Source organism: Citrus clementina, unplaced genomic scaffold (assembly GCF_000493195.1).
Source record: "Citrus clementina cultivar Clemenules unplaced genomic scaffold, Citrus_clementina_v1.0 scaffold_4, whole genome shotgun sequence".
NCBI classification, from domain to species: domain Eukaryota; kingdom Viridiplantae; phylum Streptophyta; class Magnoliopsida; order Sapindales; family Rutaceae; genus Citrus; species Citrus x clementina.
Genome location: NW_006262274.1, coordinates 1,209,789 through 1,227,053, shown reverse-complemented (window position 1 = coordinate 1,227,053; position 17,265 = coordinate 1,209,789). Strand labels below are relative to the sequence as shown.

The 17,265-nt window shown below is 32.2% G+C and overlaps 2 protein-coding genes across 4 annotated transcripts; both read left to right on the top strand.

The window, feature by feature from the left end:
* Positions 1–3,163: 3,163 nt before the first annotated feature.
* LOC18045103 (dual specificity tyrosine-phosphorylation-regulated kinase 2) lies at positions 3,164–7,042 on the top strand. Of its 2 annotated transcripts, none has more exons than XM_006435683.2 (8): positions 3,164–3,255; positions 3,354–3,650; positions 3,987–4,866; positions 5,197–5,476; positions 5,562–5,669; positions 5,838–6,116; positions 6,220–6,363; positions 6,616–7,042. In XM_006435683.2, the coding sequence occupies exons 1-8, from the start codon at positions 3,228–3,230 to the stop codon at positions 6,787–6,789; spliced, it is 2,190 nt and encodes a 729-aa protein (XP_006435746.1). In that variant the 5' UTR covers positions 3,164–3,227; the 3' UTR covers positions 6,790–7,042. The 2 variants fall into 2 exon arrangements, with proteins under 2 accessions (XP_006435746.1, XP_024041607.1); XM_024185839.1 differs by lacking the exon at positions 6,616–7,042 and adding an exon at positions 6,516–6,609.
* Positions 7,043–8,266: 1,224 nt separating this feature from the next.
* On the top strand, positions 8,267–12,104 carry LOC18044211 (CTD small phosphatase-like protein). Of its 2 annotated transcripts, XR_002906094.1 has the most exons (7): positions 8,267–8,823; positions 9,564–9,692; positions 9,782–9,902; positions 10,064–10,145; positions 10,861–11,014; positions 11,115–11,451; positions 11,572–12,104. XR_002906094.1 is itself a non-coding variant. In XM_006435680.2 (6 exons), exons 1-6 carry the CDS (start codon positions 8,311–8,313, stop codon positions 11,241–11,243), a joined length of 1,128 nt encoding a protein of 375 aa, XP_006435743.1. In that variant the 5' UTR covers positions 8,267–8,310; the 3' UTR covers positions 11,244–11,627. The 2 variants fall into 2 exon arrangements, 1 of the variants encoding a protein (XP_006435743.1); XM_006435680.2 differs by having other exon boundaries at positions 11,115–11,627.
* Positions 12,105–17,265: the final 5,161 nt, after the last annotated feature.

The window sequence follows — 17,265 nt, the reverse complement described above, 5'->3', positions numbered from 1 at the left end:
TGAAAGAACAAATAAAAAGTAATGTCAAGAATATATCACATTTAACAATAAAGGTATATTAAATTATTTTTTAAAATATAAATTTTAAATGAACACATAAATTAAAATGTAGAAACTAAACAAGTATTTACTGAAAAAAGATTAATGATAATAATTCATATCTTCCAACTTGCAAGCGTAACGTGAAATAAATAATCTTGATTAGATCAATTAAAAAAGATGACCAACAATGGAGTGCTATTTGGTGAAAGTTGGAATCGAATTCCAATTGAATTCAAAATTCTTGGCACATTTATGGGCTTTACCCACCATTCAATATCATGACATCAATACAGAATTGCATTGTGGGACCTTACCAACCGGCAAATTTTGTTCAAATTTCAGACTCCAAACATCAAATCCTGCTGCTGCCAAAAAATGTATAAAGGAAAAAAGAAAAAGAATAGTAATTAAAAAAAAAAGTGAATCATAATAATTATTATCATTAATAGCTACCGAATGGTCACATGGAAAAAAGAAGATATAAAAAAAAAAGTGAATAAAAAGCTGTGGGTGTCACACGATTCATGCAAAAACAACATTATGCCTTGAGGCGGGTCTCTTTATTTACTCAAATGAAAGCCATTTGAACAACACCAACAATAAAGTGAACCCCACTTCTAATTTTGAGTTTTAATCAATTAATTTCGTGGACCCAACTTAGAATGCAACATTATTTTTTTATCAATACTTAAAAAAAAAAAAATTCCCTTTCACAAGAAGTAATTGAATTTCAGTAAACATCGAGTGATGTATACAACAATTTTTAAGATATCTTTAGGGTTATTATCATTTTACTATCAAAGTTATTCTGACATTTCATATCAGTATCATGGTTTACCGAAAAGTGTATTTTACTACTAAACGTTTGTGTCGTTATCAATTCACTACCATTCCATTAAAAATGTTAAAAATTTATTGATGTCATAAGGGCATCAAAGATATTTCCAATTGTAAGAGTAAAATTATTTGTTAATTTAATAGATAAATTATCATTTTGCTATCAAGTTTTTAGAGAAATTATCATTTTACTACCGAGTTTTTAGGAGAATTGTCATTTTACTACTAAACTCTTAAGGGTAAAATCGACTTTTAACTCAATTTCTATTAAATATTAATTTTTTCTTAACGGAATGGCAGTGAATTGATAATGGCGTAAATATTTGATAGTAAAATGTAATTTTCGGTAAACCATGGTATTGACATGAAATGTTAGAATAACTTTGGTAGTAAAATGATAATTTTTCATATCTTTATAATGATTTCCAAAATTGAGAGATCTAATAATAAAATTCAAATTTAAAGTATTTCAACCTAAGTCAAGAAGGGTAAATTATGATTTTTCTTCATTATTTTTTACTTCTTGTATAAGGAATTGTACTACGAGCATACAAAAATGAAGTACTCGAATGAATTTTTATCGTTTCATTCTTTGTCCAAGAGTTGAAAATAAAGCGAGATGAAAACTCAAATCAACCTAATCACTATTATTTTACGCCAACCACTACATGACATGAGAAGCTTTTGTCTTTTTCTCAAATTATATGGATCTCCCTATTGCTTTTAATTTTTAAGTATTGCTTTAATTGCCCGTAATCATGATTTTGATTTTGTCAAGTCAATTTAAAGAATTTAAAAGTGTTTTAACTTTTTTTTTTTTTTTTTTTTGCCTTCAACATGACAATTGGAGTTTCAAAACTCAAAGTGTGTCATCACTCGTTTTGTGATAAATTAATTATTAATTGATCTTATTTTCAAAAATGAAAATTTTGTAATCCTTTTCTGGTGATTTTGATCATTTTAAGCATTTAAAATTAAAAGAGAATAATACATAGCAGCCTATGGTTACTGGACGAAACTTTTGTCCACATCAAGCAGATGCCCAGGTAAAATTGAATGCCAGAAAATGGTATAAATAAAATTGCAAAAGCAAATGAGAAACGCATTCTCGAATGTGGAAAGTGGAAGAAATTAAAGAAAAGAGAATGAAATGTCCCCAGAGATGATAATAACATTTGAGTCTCTAATTTTTTACTTTTTCACATATAAGAGCATAGTTCTTTATTTGTACCAACTGGGTCTTCAACCGGCAGTGATATGATTAAAAACACTATTTATATACTTTTATTTTTTATTATTATTAAATTTAACATATTATAGGTCATTTAACCGTTTTATTGATGTAGTAAAGATGATAATTTATCGCAAGACTCATCGTCTCGACGTAAATATAATTATTAAATTTGTATGTCTTTTATTTATTAATCATATCAAGGATGGAGGTTCTATAAAGCTAGAGGGGGTTTTCTAAAAAAAATTAAAATTTTTAATTGAAACATTAAAATTAGGTATAAAAATATTGATTTAGTCATGCATGCCTGATATACAAACTCTATATTTAAGATGAAAATATAATTTAATATTTTGTGAAATAAAATCAAAGCGACCTAGTTGTTTTATTTTTGCTTTGTTAATTACTTTTTCATTCTAGCAAAATGGTAGATGGACTTTAAAAATTTAAAGTGTTCAGTTCTTTAAATTTTATTTTGTTAATTATTTTTATTTTATTTTTTACTTGCAACAGTAATTTATTTATCAATCAAAATCGTTGTATCCGCAAATAAAATTATAAAAATTTTAAATTTCTAACAACTATACTATAGACTACACCATAGGTATAAGTAAGATAGAAAATCAATCTTTTACTAGCACTAAGAACTTGCATGTACCCCCTCCCGCATAAATTTACTCAAGTATCATATTGATTTGTATTTCTAGGTTACTCGGTGTCGCATGATTAAAAGAACCCGAATTGCTAGTTTGCTACCCCCTCGAGGGAGGGTCCTACTTTGCACAAAATTGGGAAAGTGACGTGATGTCCATTCTTTTGTGAGAAATGTAAAACTTGAGGGACCTTCATGTTAATGCTCTGATGGTCCCTCAAAACGACCTCCTTCGTCCTTGACTTCCCACCAAAAACGACAAAGTCCATAAAACCCCTATCTTTATCACCGTCGTCTACCACGTGTACGTTCGGTAGGCCTCCCACGTGTATGTGGCCCCACCCGACCTAAACCTCCGAAAACCCACCACTTTTCAAAGTTGGTAAGATGCAAACAACACTGCCTTAGCTTCAGTCTCACAAACTCGGAGCAAAACAAGGGACGCACAGAAACAAATTAAGAGGCATGCAAACGCAAACACAAACACTGAAAGGTTCTATATTTATTTCCACTTTTAGAGTTGATACTTTACGCAGTTCGCATGTTGGTCCCTGCCTTTTGAATTTTGCTTCTCGTGTTCATGCATGGCAGAAGTGTCGAGCTCTGACGTGGAGACAGTGATAGAGTTCTTGAGAAAGAATGGATTCAAAGAAGCCGAGTCTGCTCTTAAGGAAGACATGATGGAAAAAATACGCGACTTGGGTTCTTTTGATTACGAGAAGTTCTTGTTCCCTGTCCTGCCGCCGGTGAAGATTCCGGCGAGTCTCAGGCAACCGGAGGTTGATGAAGGTGGTGCTGACAGATCATCAAGATCAAGTTCGGCGTCTTCTTCTGATGATGATGAGTTTGTCAGCTTGGCTTCTTCCACTAGTGACCTTTGTTCTTCAGGTTAATTAGTTTATAGCTTGATTTTTCTTATTTGTTTAATATATATATATATATATTTTTTTTAAATTATAGCACCCCCAAGAAATTTGCCCATTGTCATTGAACGAACTAGCAGGCACAGATTTCTATCTTGTTGTTCTTGATCAACTTTAATTTTGCTATGTTTCTAATTGCTTAATTATTACGATCATGAATTATGTTGTTTTATTGGATGAAATGGAATGCTTACATCAAGAATTAATGCAATCCAATTGTATACAGTAAAAGTTCTCAATAGAATTGTTAGAAATTATAATTGCATAGGGGGTCATTCTGATGCTTTTATCACTATCACAGAATTCACAAACCCGTATGGACTCAGATCAACATCCCATGGAAATTCTGAAGCTTCATCAGAGAGCTTATCTCAATTTGATACGGCACGTGATTATGATCTGCAAAATGACTTCTATTGGCATGATGAGAAAGATGAAGGCTACTTCATGACTCCCTCCTATGGTGGTTCTGACTTTTTTGGCTGTCCAAGTGAGGACAAGTTCATCATGACTTCAGAGGCTGATAGGCTATTTGAAAATCCACTGGCTGTGTATGATCAATCGGAAGGATTACATTCAGAGGCAAGTACTGATTACTTGGATAAGCCATGTCTATTTCATATTGTGCCATTGAATGATGACAAAGAGGTTGGAGTAACAGATTATTATCGTTTTGAAAAGACTAATCAGCCTGAAGCTGGTGGCATCAAAGAGAAGCTCAAGGATTGTGCTGCTTATGGTTGTTCGGAACCCCTTTGCAAATGTTGTGCTGGAGAAGGAAAGATTAATAATGATTATGGCTATCTGAGCTCTAAAGAAGCTGACTTAATTGATCTTCAACACAATGTTGTGGGGGATTCATCCACTGACTGTGATTTAGCTCCCCATCCTGGAACTGAAAAGAGTTCAAGTTACTCTTCTTCTAAGAGGGGTTCGAGCATTGACTGGATTGAAGGGTTTAAAGGTTCCTCAGATTTGCATTTTAAGGGGGCTGAGAAAGATTTAATGCCAGCTGAAATCGATAACAGTGACACCAGAGACGGTGAAGTTAATGGAGCACTCCATGAGGGTAAGGCAGATGCAGAGGAACATGGTGTCGCTACTCCTGACCTTCTTATGTTTGACAATCTTGAGGAAGAATGTGAAATATTCCATCTGAGAATCATACACAGGAAAAACAGGTTTGTTGGGCAAAGTCTACCAGCTGCAGTTATTATTGCACAATGGTTCATTTATTGATAGTTTTCATGTCAATTAGTACTATATATGAGGGTGTTAAACCAGCAAATATGTACACCTTTGGTAGAACTGATAAATTATCTGATATTCTATTTTAATTCGAAGGGACAATGAGCATTGTATGGGTATTAGGCTGTTTATCTTGTTAGCGGGATCTTGTAATCAATTCTAAATTTTTACTGTTAGTACTGGGTCTTGATAGAGATTTGAAGCTGGTTCATTGCAGGTTAATAAGTAGCAATCAGTGTACTCACTTATTATGCCATCTACAGGACTGGATTTGAAGAGAACAAGGATCTGCCTATCATACTAAATACTGTCATTGCAGGCAGATATTATGTTACGGAATACCTAGGTTCAGCTGCTTTCAGTAAAGTGTTTCAAGCACAAGACCTTCACACGGGAGTCGATGTTTGCCTCAAGATCATCAAGAATGATAAAGACTTCTTCGATCAGAGTTTAGACGAAATTAAACTTCTTAAGCTCGTGAACAAGAATGATCCTGCTGATGAGCACCACATTTTGCGTCTTTATGACTACTTTTATCATCTGGTAATTTTGTAGCCTTTCTGTTCTCTATGGGAGTTTTCTAGCATAGCTAATTCTCCTGCTTTTCTCTTTACAAAAAACTCTACAGGAGCATCTGTTCATTGTTTGTGAACTCCTTCGTGCAAATCTTTATGAATTTCAGAAGTTCAATCAAGAATCTGGTGGAGAAGCTTATTTTACCCTTGGCAGGCTGCAGGTTTGTTCAACTTTTCTATTAATTTTGCTACTGTTGATTGTCTTGCTATTCGTCATTTTATTTTATTTTGTTTTAGCTTTTAGGCACTTTTTCTACTTGTTTTTGGCAACTTACACTGCCAAGATGAACATTGTCAGTATCTTTCTTAGTTTTTGCTTTTTCATGCAGGTTATAACTCGGCAATGTTTGGAGGCACTGGAATATTTACATAGCTTGGGAATTATTCACTGTGATCTTAAGCCTGAAAATATTCTTATCAAGAGTTACCAAAGATGCGAGATAAAGATTATTGATCTTGGCAGCAGTTGCTTTCAGACTGACAACTTATGCCTATATGTACAATCCCGTTCCTATCGAGCTCCTGAAGTCATCATAGGCCTTCCTTATGACCAAAAGATAGATTTGTGGTCTCTTGGCTGTATCCTCGCAGAGCTGTGGACGGGGGAAGTATGTCTTATTTGACATTGCTTGCTTCATTAGTTTGAAGGGATTGCTCCTTGAAAGAAATTTCTATCATTAATTTTGATTGTAATTATCTATGTCCTTTCAGGTTCTGTTTCCAAATGATGCAGTTGTGATGATCCTTGCACGAATTATTGGCATGCTGGGTCCAATTGATCTGGAGATGCTGATGCAGGGGCAGGAAATATACAAGTACTTCACTAAAGAATATGATCTTTACTACATAAATGAGGTTTGTTTCGCAAATATCTTTATATCTCTCGTGGTGATAAGACTGACACTAGAGTATGCTGCACTGTGGCTCTTTGGGATTGATCAAAACAAAATATAGGAATGCAAAATTTCTTGCTTTCAGTGGAATTAACTCACTTCATGCTCGCTCAGATACTGCAACTGATTCACTAATCCAATTGTGCTAGGACATAAAGTTAACAGGTAAAGTATATTACATATTGTGAACTTACATCTTTCTTAATATCTCCAGGAGACTAATCAACTTGAATACATAATCCCCGAGGAATCGTCATTGGAGCATCACCTACAATTCTCTGATGCATTTTTTATCGACTTTGTTAGAACTTTGCTCGAAATCAATCCCCAAAGACGCCCAACTGCAAGGGAAGCATTAGACCACCCATGGCTTCAACATCCATACTAGTCCAATTGACCACGAATTGTTTGACAAATTACGAATTTGGTGGATAATTCCTCCCCATGAGCATGACAGAGTGCCTTCTTCCAGTTTCAGTTTTGGTTTTCTGTATATGTTACTGCATTTTTTCTGCTCACACTGCATATCTGTTTGTTAATTTTTTTTTGAAAAAAAATGCTCACTTTTTGTCCGTCCTCTACCTGACGAGGGTTTGTAAAGGATTCATTGATTGATTAACAGAAAGATGCAATAATTAAACGCATAAATTGTACATATCTGGACTCTTGAAGCCGGTATGAGGCTCTCTTGTGCGTCAAATTTTTCAATTTCTTTCTCTTCAACCGTCAGTTCAATTGCCTGAGACGATAGCACGTGTACATGGACCCCATCTGGCGTGGCCGCGTAGAGGAATCGATGACTCTGACAAATCCGAGTTGTTCAAAGTAGTACACTATACTCGAGTTCACCGAATCGCCCCTTCTGTACGTCAATAATGACCAATCGACGACAAAATCTTTAAAGAACCCAAGCTTGTCTCATCTCATTGGCTGATTAGACCCAATGAGAGCCTTACCATTTTTCCTCACTTTCAACCTCCACGATCCCCTCTAGCGCGTGAAAGAACGCCCCATTGAATACTCGTTGCTCTACGACGAATCTCTTTCATATTTGGCGCCTCCCCCAATCTTTTGTCCAAGGCTCTGTTTATTCCGGCGTCAATCGTAATATTTGGTCTCAGATAAACGAATAATCTGTTCTCTTTTTTATTATTTTTTTTGTTTTTGTATTAAGAAGTTTGGCGTTTGTTATTTGTAAGAATGATAGATGATGACCCATGAGAACAATAAGATGGCAAATAAGATAGCCTTTTTTATTCAAAAATTATTCACATTTCTTTCATTAATTTTGGTCTAATTTTATTATTATGTGTTGATTATTTTGTACATATATTGTAAGAATATTATATAAAGTACAAAATAAAACTTTGAAATTGTAACATATTATAAAAATTGTGGCCAATACGGCAATACATGATGACAAACTTTTCTAATTTTATCATATATGAGTTTGTTCGAAATACTTTTAAGTAATATTGACGAGAAAAATATTATATATCTTATAAATACACACTTTTTTTTTATTAAATTCTTGTTACGTGTATCTGTCAAATAGTGTGTGTACCAATAAATGCATAAAAAATAATCTAACAAATGAAAGAGCGTAAAGCACTCATTATTTTTTTAGAAATGATACATACACTTATTAATACTCATGAAATCAAATTAATATATGAATTATTGTTGATTCAATCGATAAATTTCTACAAGTGGTATAAAATATTCAAAATGTGAGATAAATCAAAACTAAATCAAAGTAATTCATTTTAGGATGTAATTAAAAAATAATCAAAGTAATATATTATTTGCTCGATACGAAGTATAAAATGACAAATTTACCATAGAGAACAAAAGAGTATGAAATACCACTCACCTCATGAGGGCGTGGGATTTCTAATCCTTTCTCTTTATGACTTGGTCGAATCAACGCCACGACCACCACCACAACCCTGAAATAAAAGTGCACATACCGCATCAGATATTGTCGAAACAGAAGCAAAAGCAAAGCCAAAACTTATCAAACAGGGAACACAAGAACACATTAGATTCTCAATTGTCAAATCTCAATCAATCAAACATTAAAATTAAATTATCTCATTACAAAAATTTTAATTCAAGTAAATTAATTCATTTAATGGCTGAGTTGACTCAGGCCGAGGTGGCGTACTCACATCGGTCCATACAAGTATGGCGAACGCTATTGAACTGGCTAGCTTTCTTCTTCCAGATCTTCGCCAAGATTCTAAGAGCTCTCGGTCACCATCCGCTTCTATCTTCCTCTGCTTCCGCTTCGACTCACGCTTTCAAGCCGTTGCAGGTCGTTGAGCTGCCTGAGACCGATTCCTCAGCTACCGTAGATATCGGCGCTGTTAGGGACTCCGGTGATGACGTGGTCTCCGAGGAGCGTCTCCAAAAACTTACGGTATGTTATTTTTTCCTCCGAAAGAAAATATTGGATTTTGTTTTACGTTGACTTAGACTATTATTATTATTATATTATCGTTAAAATTTCTTTCTGTAAGTTTCTTTGAAATTATAATATTTTTCTTTAACATGAAATAAGTTAATTGGCACTGAATTGAGCTTCGTAGCAGCTTAAATTAGCTTGGATGGAAATGTACTCGAAAATGAAGACTAAAAATTTCATCTTTTAGTTCCATGTTTCGCTTTGTTTACGTGCTTGTGTTCTTCGATTAAAGGTGTTTTTCTTTGTGTTATTATTACTATTTTTTTTTCTTTTTCTTTTCTTCTTTGAAAAGATGTGTTTCTAGGACAGAAGGAAGCTACCTAGTGGTAAACAACTGCATAGAATTCTTTATTGTTTTAGTGAAATACATAGAATTAAAATCGGAAACAGGATTTAGTTGGTATGGGAAATGGAAGCAATTGTTGGAAATCCAAGTTCAATTGAAAAAAAAAAAATGAATGAATAAAAAAATTGTGGGTATGAGCTTTAAACTGTCTCTCGTAGCCCATTTTTGTGTTTAGAGCTTTTGTAAGAAGGTTGAACATCATGACATCTTGCCGGTTGAAGTTAGATAAGCTGTTTTGATTATTTGAAGCTATAAAACCGGTCTTGGTGAAACATCTTTTATCCCCTAGTAGTCTTCTTGTTTCGTATTTTGTTTTATATTATATAACCTGAATGGTTGCATTATACAGGTAGTACTTGATTTGGATGAAACTTTAGTTTGTGCATATGAGACATCTAGCCTGCCTGTTACGCTTCGTAATCAAGCAACAGGAGCTGGATTGAAGTGGTTTGAGATGGAGTGCTTATCTTCCGACAAGGTGTCCTATTACATTTAATAGTAATTAATTGCTTATCAAATCTGTTTTCGAGATGAGTTGTTTTGATTTTAATGTGTTGGGGTTTGAAGGAATGTGAGGGAAAACCTAAGATCAACCACGTGACAGTTTTTGAGCGTCCAGGGTTGCGTGAATTTTTGAAACAGCTTAGCGAATTTGCAGATCTTATACTATTTACTGCTGGTCTCGAAGGTTTACTCATTACCTGACACATTGAGCTTTGCATTTATTAGTTGATCTTTTTCTAGTTGATCTTTCACTTATTACCTAACCAATACAGAAAAAAAAAAAGTGAAAATTTTTCTCTTCTTTCACCCTTCCATTATCTGATTGATGCTGTTGGATGTCTGCAGGCTATGCTAGACCACTTGTTGACAGAATAGATGGGGAAAATTTATTTAGTCTTCGACTTTATCGGCCATCAACTACTAGCACGTAAGTTCTGCTTCTTATATTCTCCTTTAATCCTTTTTTTTTTAAAATCATTTCATTGGTTTGTTTCCATTACATTGATGTACTTTCTGTTGTTGTTGCTCATGCCTTCACTATAAAAGCTGCACTGCTTCAGGGTTCTGAGAGTTTCTGTTCCTGCATAACGTTAACTTCTTATTGGAAATTCTAATGCCCTGAGTAGTGAAAAATGGAGCAAAAGATATAGTTGAGATAGTGAAAGTTTAATGGGTTCTTCTCAGTTGAACACAAGATTTCATGAGTTAGGCTCCTGCCTCGCTCTAATAGGTCTTTAGTTCCCAACAAAAGTTAGAAGGATATTGACATATTGTTATGGGTTTGTTCTAACTTTTGATTATCGTGCTGTATCCCCATATTGAATTCTTAGGAAAAACTAGAGCAATAATTCTAATTCTAAGTAAAGAAGAGTTATTCAATTTTAGTGGGACCAAATTTTCCATAGTAATTTTTTTATGCACAGATATGTAAGCTCAAGCCCATAATACAAGTTTCAATAATACATGTTTCAAATCTGTCTTGCAGTTTAGAATGTACCCATTGTTACGTGAATAATTGAATATCACACATTAATTTTTCTCTGTGAAAAGTACAATGATTTGGAAAATGGACTTCTTAAATATCCAGCCTGCTTGAGATTAGATTGCTTATTTTGGTATATCTTCATTCTGTGACTAAACAGGGAGTACCGGGAGCATGTCAAGGATCTCTCCTGCCTGTCAAAGGATCTATGTCGTACTGTTATTGTTGACAACAACCCTTTCAGTTTCTTGTTGCAACCATTGAATGGAATCCCATGCATTCCATTTTCTGCTGGGCAACCACATGATAACCAGGTACTAACCAATGTCACGTTATTGAAATTCCTTATTAGTTCATTGAATTATGTTTGACCATTTTCTCACCCTGACTATTGGGATTAATGTGTTTGACCAGCTTCTCAATGTCCTCCTTCCGCTCCTTAAGCATCTTTCCCTGCAGAAAGATGTGAGACCTGAGCTATATGAAAGATTCCACATGCCCGAATGGTTTCAAAAACAAGGAATCCCCACCTCAGGATTGTAGCATAAAGATTGTATGTAATGAAGGCCATCGATCTGCCTTGTACAATTCCCTTAAGATTGATTTTCGTAGCATCATTTTGTCAGAGGACTTCGTGACTTCTTGTATAGCATTGATTTGCTTGCCAGAGGCATTGATAAAAGCTGAAATTTACGCCTACCTAGTTTCGCGAAAAATGCTGATTTATGGGCTGCCTCTCATAGCCAAATAGGTATACCGGTGGTGTATGTAGATTTGTTAAAGATTCGTTACTACTGTGAAACTTGTTTATATGCTTGCAATCTGTCAGTTATTTCTATGTATCTTTCTGAATTTTGTAAATTTGTTTCAGATCGTTATCTTCAAGTTCGGGTGCTTGTCATGTAGCATCATCATTCTTTCTGCTTCTATCTTGTCTCCTTAATGTTTCTCGTAAGAGTGTCATCTGCAAGCTAATGAATTTAGCAAAAATCCCCAAATGAACTTCTGGACATTTATCACTTGGGATTATCTGTTCATGAGAAGCAGAAACGAGAGCAAAAAGCAAGTCACATGGGCGGCGGTTAGCTTTGTCAATTTCAGAGTCGGATTATGGATATTAGACACTGAGTAATGATTGCTATCCATGTGGCTTGGGTTTACAGCATTGCCTGTCTTTGAAAGCAGCTTGTATATAATGTTAACTAAAGCTGCTGCAAGGCTCATATGCGGAGACAAAACCAGCTTAAAGCTTCTACATGTCCAGATAAAGTGAGAAAAAAGAAAAGCTCTTTCTCTGGTGTTTTGTCTTCGCTTGTTTCCATTGGTGAGTCCAGGTTAAAGTTTATGCTTCAACTAATGAATCTTTATCTCAAGTAGGTCCCGGGCCCGGCAAAATTTTTCAGAATTGACTGAACTTTTTAAAGAGTTCGGTTTCAATTTTCAAAACCGATCAATTTGGTTCGGTTCAATTTTTGGTGTTTTCTGTAAAATCATTCTGAGATTAAAAAGAAAAAGAAATGCACGAAAAGCCGAAAAAAGATTAATCAAATTGAAAGTGATTTTAATACTTAAAGTCGAGGGATCAATTCTTCTTGGGTAAGTTTGGAGCGCGTAAAATACAAAATAAAAATAAATTATGAATTGAGGAAATTTTACCCAACGGGAGTCTATTATTAGCTTACAGTTTTAATATGCATAAAAACAAATAAATAATATTGCAATTGTTTTTATATAATTCTTCATAAATATAAAAAAAAAAATCCTTTTAAGTTACACCTCAACACAATAATAATATTCTTATTTAAACAACCTGTCCATTGATTCTTAAGCAGTCTCGAATTATCAATCAAGCAATCATGATACAGAGATAAGAAAAGTGTCTTCTAACCTCTTATGTTCAGTCAACTGATTTTAAGAAATTGATTTCTAATAATTTATTCGTTTACCGAAAGAAAGAAAGAAAAAAAAATGTTTGAGCTTTTGATATAAGCTGGGAGTGTGTAGTGTAATCTTGTGCAAGAGCCACGAGGCCATGATTATTATACTTGCAAAGAGGAAGCTGGTCAGGCACTCAGGCTTCAGGCATCAATTGTTTCTTTAATTCTCATGTTTCCAATTATTATTCTTTGTACTCTAAGTTATATCTGTCATGTCTCGAATTCCTGTGAAAATTTTGGCCTTTTATCATCTCTCTATCTCTCTTCTTTTTTTTTTCCTTTTTTTTTAACGCAATAGTTATCTTAAAACTGTTCTAAGATAGAATATAAATTATAACAGCAGACACAAAATAATTAATAATAAAAAATAAGTTATAAAAAAGAGAGAGTTAGGTGGCGTTTGTTTTTTTGTCTGAAATCTGAATAGACCTGAATTAGTCTGAATTCTGAATAGGTCTGAATGTCTGAATCTGAATAATATATTTGTTTTTTCATCTGAATATCAGAAAATAAATATTAAGTTGTTTGTTTTTTTCAACTTAAAAAGCTGAAAATATGTACTTTTACATTTGTATCCTTATTAAATTTGAATGTCAAATAAATAATATATTAAATGCCACAATATTTTAACATTTATAAATAAAACCATATTCAAGTGAATATATAATTATTTTAGAATTTTAAAACATAAAATACCATAAATTTCAAATTTTATCGTATATAATATAAGAAATAAAAAAACAGGGATATTTTTATGTGGGGTAAATATCTATGGGTGAGTTTTGGGATAGACATGAAAAATAAATTATAAAACAAGGATATTTCTGACATTAGCAAGTAATTGACTTAATTTAGATTCCTCCATTAAGTAAAAAGTCAAAAAAAATTAGCTTATTTTATTAAGTCGAAATTATCTAAATAGTCTCATTAAGTTATAAAAACAAACACCTCTAATTAACTTAATTAATTAAGTTAAGTCACTTTAAGTCATTAAGTTAAAAAACAAACGCCACCTTAGAGTAGTCTATCTTAAAACGATTCTAATATAACTGAACTTTTTAATGGTTGTTGTGACTTGTTATTATAATTAATTAATAATTAATGACAACTAATTGGTGAAAAAAAATCTAGTATTTTACCAGAGAATTATTTTTATTTTATTTTAAAATACAATGCAATGTAAGTAACACGCCTTACGCATGTAATGATGAATCCCCCTGAAGATTCTTGAGGGTAGTCTTAGTATATTTATCCAGTCAACAAAACAAATCAATTGCACCACAAAACAAATTAATTACTCTTGCATTAGATGCGCATAATCCTTCTTAATAATTTTTTTTAGAAATAAGTTGACCAAGCACAATATTCACATCTTTGTTTGTTTCAATGATTAAAGCACGTTATATAGCTGCCATTGGCATTTGGTGTAGCTGCCACAAAATAAAAATGTAGCAAAGTTCACACAACAAATTAATTAGATTATATATATAAAGAGAAACAGTTGTCAAGAATATATTCTAATCAATTTCTTTTTCTTTCTTTTTTTTTTTTAAGAGAGAAAAAAAAAAGAAAAAGAATCTATGATAAGAGTTTGATCGTAATACTTCCCTGTCTCGATAGCCAAATTTGAGCTACTTTTTGAAATTCATTTTCAATATGCTTTCCACGAGACCCCAAAAAAAAAAAAAAAAACAAATAAATAAATAAAATGTCAAAGATGGCTTGAATTATTGCAATTTCGGGCAGCAGAGATGATTTGGGTAGCAACTACTGAGTACATAAGTATAAGCCTACCTTTGTCTTTTTCAAGGTTTCTCTTTGACCATCCATCAGAGAGGGAAAAAAGAATAAAAATTAAAATTAAACAATGAAACTATAATGAAACTTCTCCCTCTTCTAAAGTTAAAAAAATTCAACTTAGAACAAATGCAGCCAGTCATTAGCCCACAGCTAGAGTCTAAATCTGGTAAGAGTAAAATAATTTACGTTATAATCAGGGGCTGAACACTAAGTGATCTGAAAAATTTTATTTAAAAAAAATGAAAGTATTTACACCAAAAAATAATTATACATATATATGTGTGTCTTTTGCAAAATTAATTAAAAGTTTACAAATCGAACGAATAAAATCAAAACTCTTGTGCAACCATAATCAGCATTGATTTTAAGTAGGGATGGCAATGGGGATGGGAATGAACCAATCTCCCCTTACTCATCCCTGACATTTTGTGTATATCCCCGTCCCCGTCAGAATTACTTAAGTGAATCTTCATCCCCTCCTTGAATAATAATAGGGGATCCCTGAGGATCTCCGATCTCCGAATAAATAATACATTTTTTTTATTTTTTATTTTGAGTTAATTATATTAAAATAAAAATTCAAATAAAAGTAAAGTTTGAAATATATCTTACATTAACATTGATCCATTACAAAAGTCACATGCAAAATACAAATTATCAAAATAATTATTTTTGTCAATCTTCATGATCCTACAATAAAAAAAAAAGAATTTACTTTTATATCGATAATAAAATAAATGAAATAAATGTAGATGCTTAATTAATATTTTTAATAAAATAAATTAAAATTAAAACAAAATTTTTGGGCTAATAGAATCTACCTGGCCTTTTTAATGTCCTAAATAAAAATTTAAGATTTTAATTAGTTAATTAGGCCTAAAAGACTAATAATATAAATATTTTGATATTTGTTATTTTTACCAATATTTATAATTTTATAATATAATTCAAATTTTATTATTTATTTACTAGTAATTTTAAAAAATAAAAATAAAATTAAAATGAGGGAAATGGGGAGGGGATGGGGATTCCACCTCATCCCCGTCCCTTTTCTAAATAAGAAATTGGGTAGAAATTTTCTCTATCCCTTCCCCGAATAAGAAATTGGGTATAAAATTATTATCGTATCTTCCTTGAATGAGAAAAATCTCCGAAAATATCCATCCACGTAGGAATTTTTACTATCCCTAATTTTAAGCTGTAAACCAAGACTAATTTGGTCTTAAGAAATTGGATTTTTTTTGTTTTTTTGGGGGCATTCATAATATTTATAAGGCAATATGCCCACATAATAGCAGCCTCGGTGCCGGTGGTCAACTACGTCCAGCTTCCTATTCAATAAAATAAATACACGCCAAACGTGTTCTTAAAATTTGAATGAATTTATTATGATAACGCATGCACGTGCTTCAGTTTCACTTCGGAGGCGCGTAAAATTCCCGACATTCAAACTCACACGTGTCCTCTTTTGGGCAAAGCGAGTTGAGTGAGTCTCAAGTCTCCCCCCCCCAACCCATCATTTTAATAATAACGTGTTATTTGTTTGGTTAGTGACTCAGTCCTACTCAAAATTGTTTTTTTTTTTTTTGCCAATATATTATAAATTTTGAGTTTTATTTTTAACAAAAATAAATGTAAAAGGTTTATACTCTCATAAACTTGCTAGAAAATATCTAAATCATTCAAAATTTATTTTATGTTAAATGTTTTAAACTTCTATGTCATTTTCAGAGTCAAAAGTTTCATAATTCATCACTTTTATTTTATGTTAGAAATTTTTGGTACCCTTGTGTTAGTCTTTTTAAAATTGAGATTTGATTTCTTTACTTAAAGAAAGAGATAAAATTAAAGCCTTTAATGCATACAGTAATTTTTGTGAAAGCTTTCCCGCCCAACCCACCTGAAAAAAAAAAAAAACTCATATTATTATCGTAACTACTACTAGCATTTATGATGTATAAATGAAAATAACATATTTCAATTGAATTTAATGTTAAATTTGAATTTATAACATCTTTTATTATGATTTATGTAAACTTATATTGGATAATAATAAAATTAACTATTTTCTATCAAGAAATAAATTCGAATTAAGATGAGATAGAAAGTTTGTGTCTCAGATTTTGTATATATGTAATATTATTTGAGAAGATAATACTTTTGGTAGCCAATTAACATCATCTGGATTTTATGATCCAATTTGATAGTCTTTCCAAATCTTAACTTGTTTATAGATCTAAACTTAATTAATTAATCTTACATGGAATGAGTAAAGATTTTGTTCTCACCCTACCATAATAAAAAAAGATAACTTAATCTTTGTGGTGCCATTCAAAATCTTATCTTAAAATAAGATTTTAGATATAGAGAACCCGAAAATTATTTTAATGAAATAAGTTTTCACAATCTTTGTGGTGTATTAAGAATCTGCTTTTAAGACTATTTCTAATTATGGGATTCTTAAAATCAAGTTTATAAAGTAATGGATACAATCTTAAAAAGAATCAATAAGAACATGTCTAAGAAAGAAAAAAAAGAAAATATTAAATATAAAAAAATAATTTTATAAATATGATAATAAAAAATAATGAGATTATTGCAAAATAGCATGGAGGAATACGTTTTCTCATATCTTGTGTGCCAACAAAACAAAATGGTATGAAAGAGTGATACAATGGCATTGTGTCGTTTTCTCATATATTAAAATTAAATTTGTGGTTCGTTTTCTCGTATCATTAAATAAAATATTTTAAAATCTCATTTAAAAGATTCTAAAATTTTATGGAAATGACCCAAAAAAATTAATTTACTAACAATCCGACTTAATT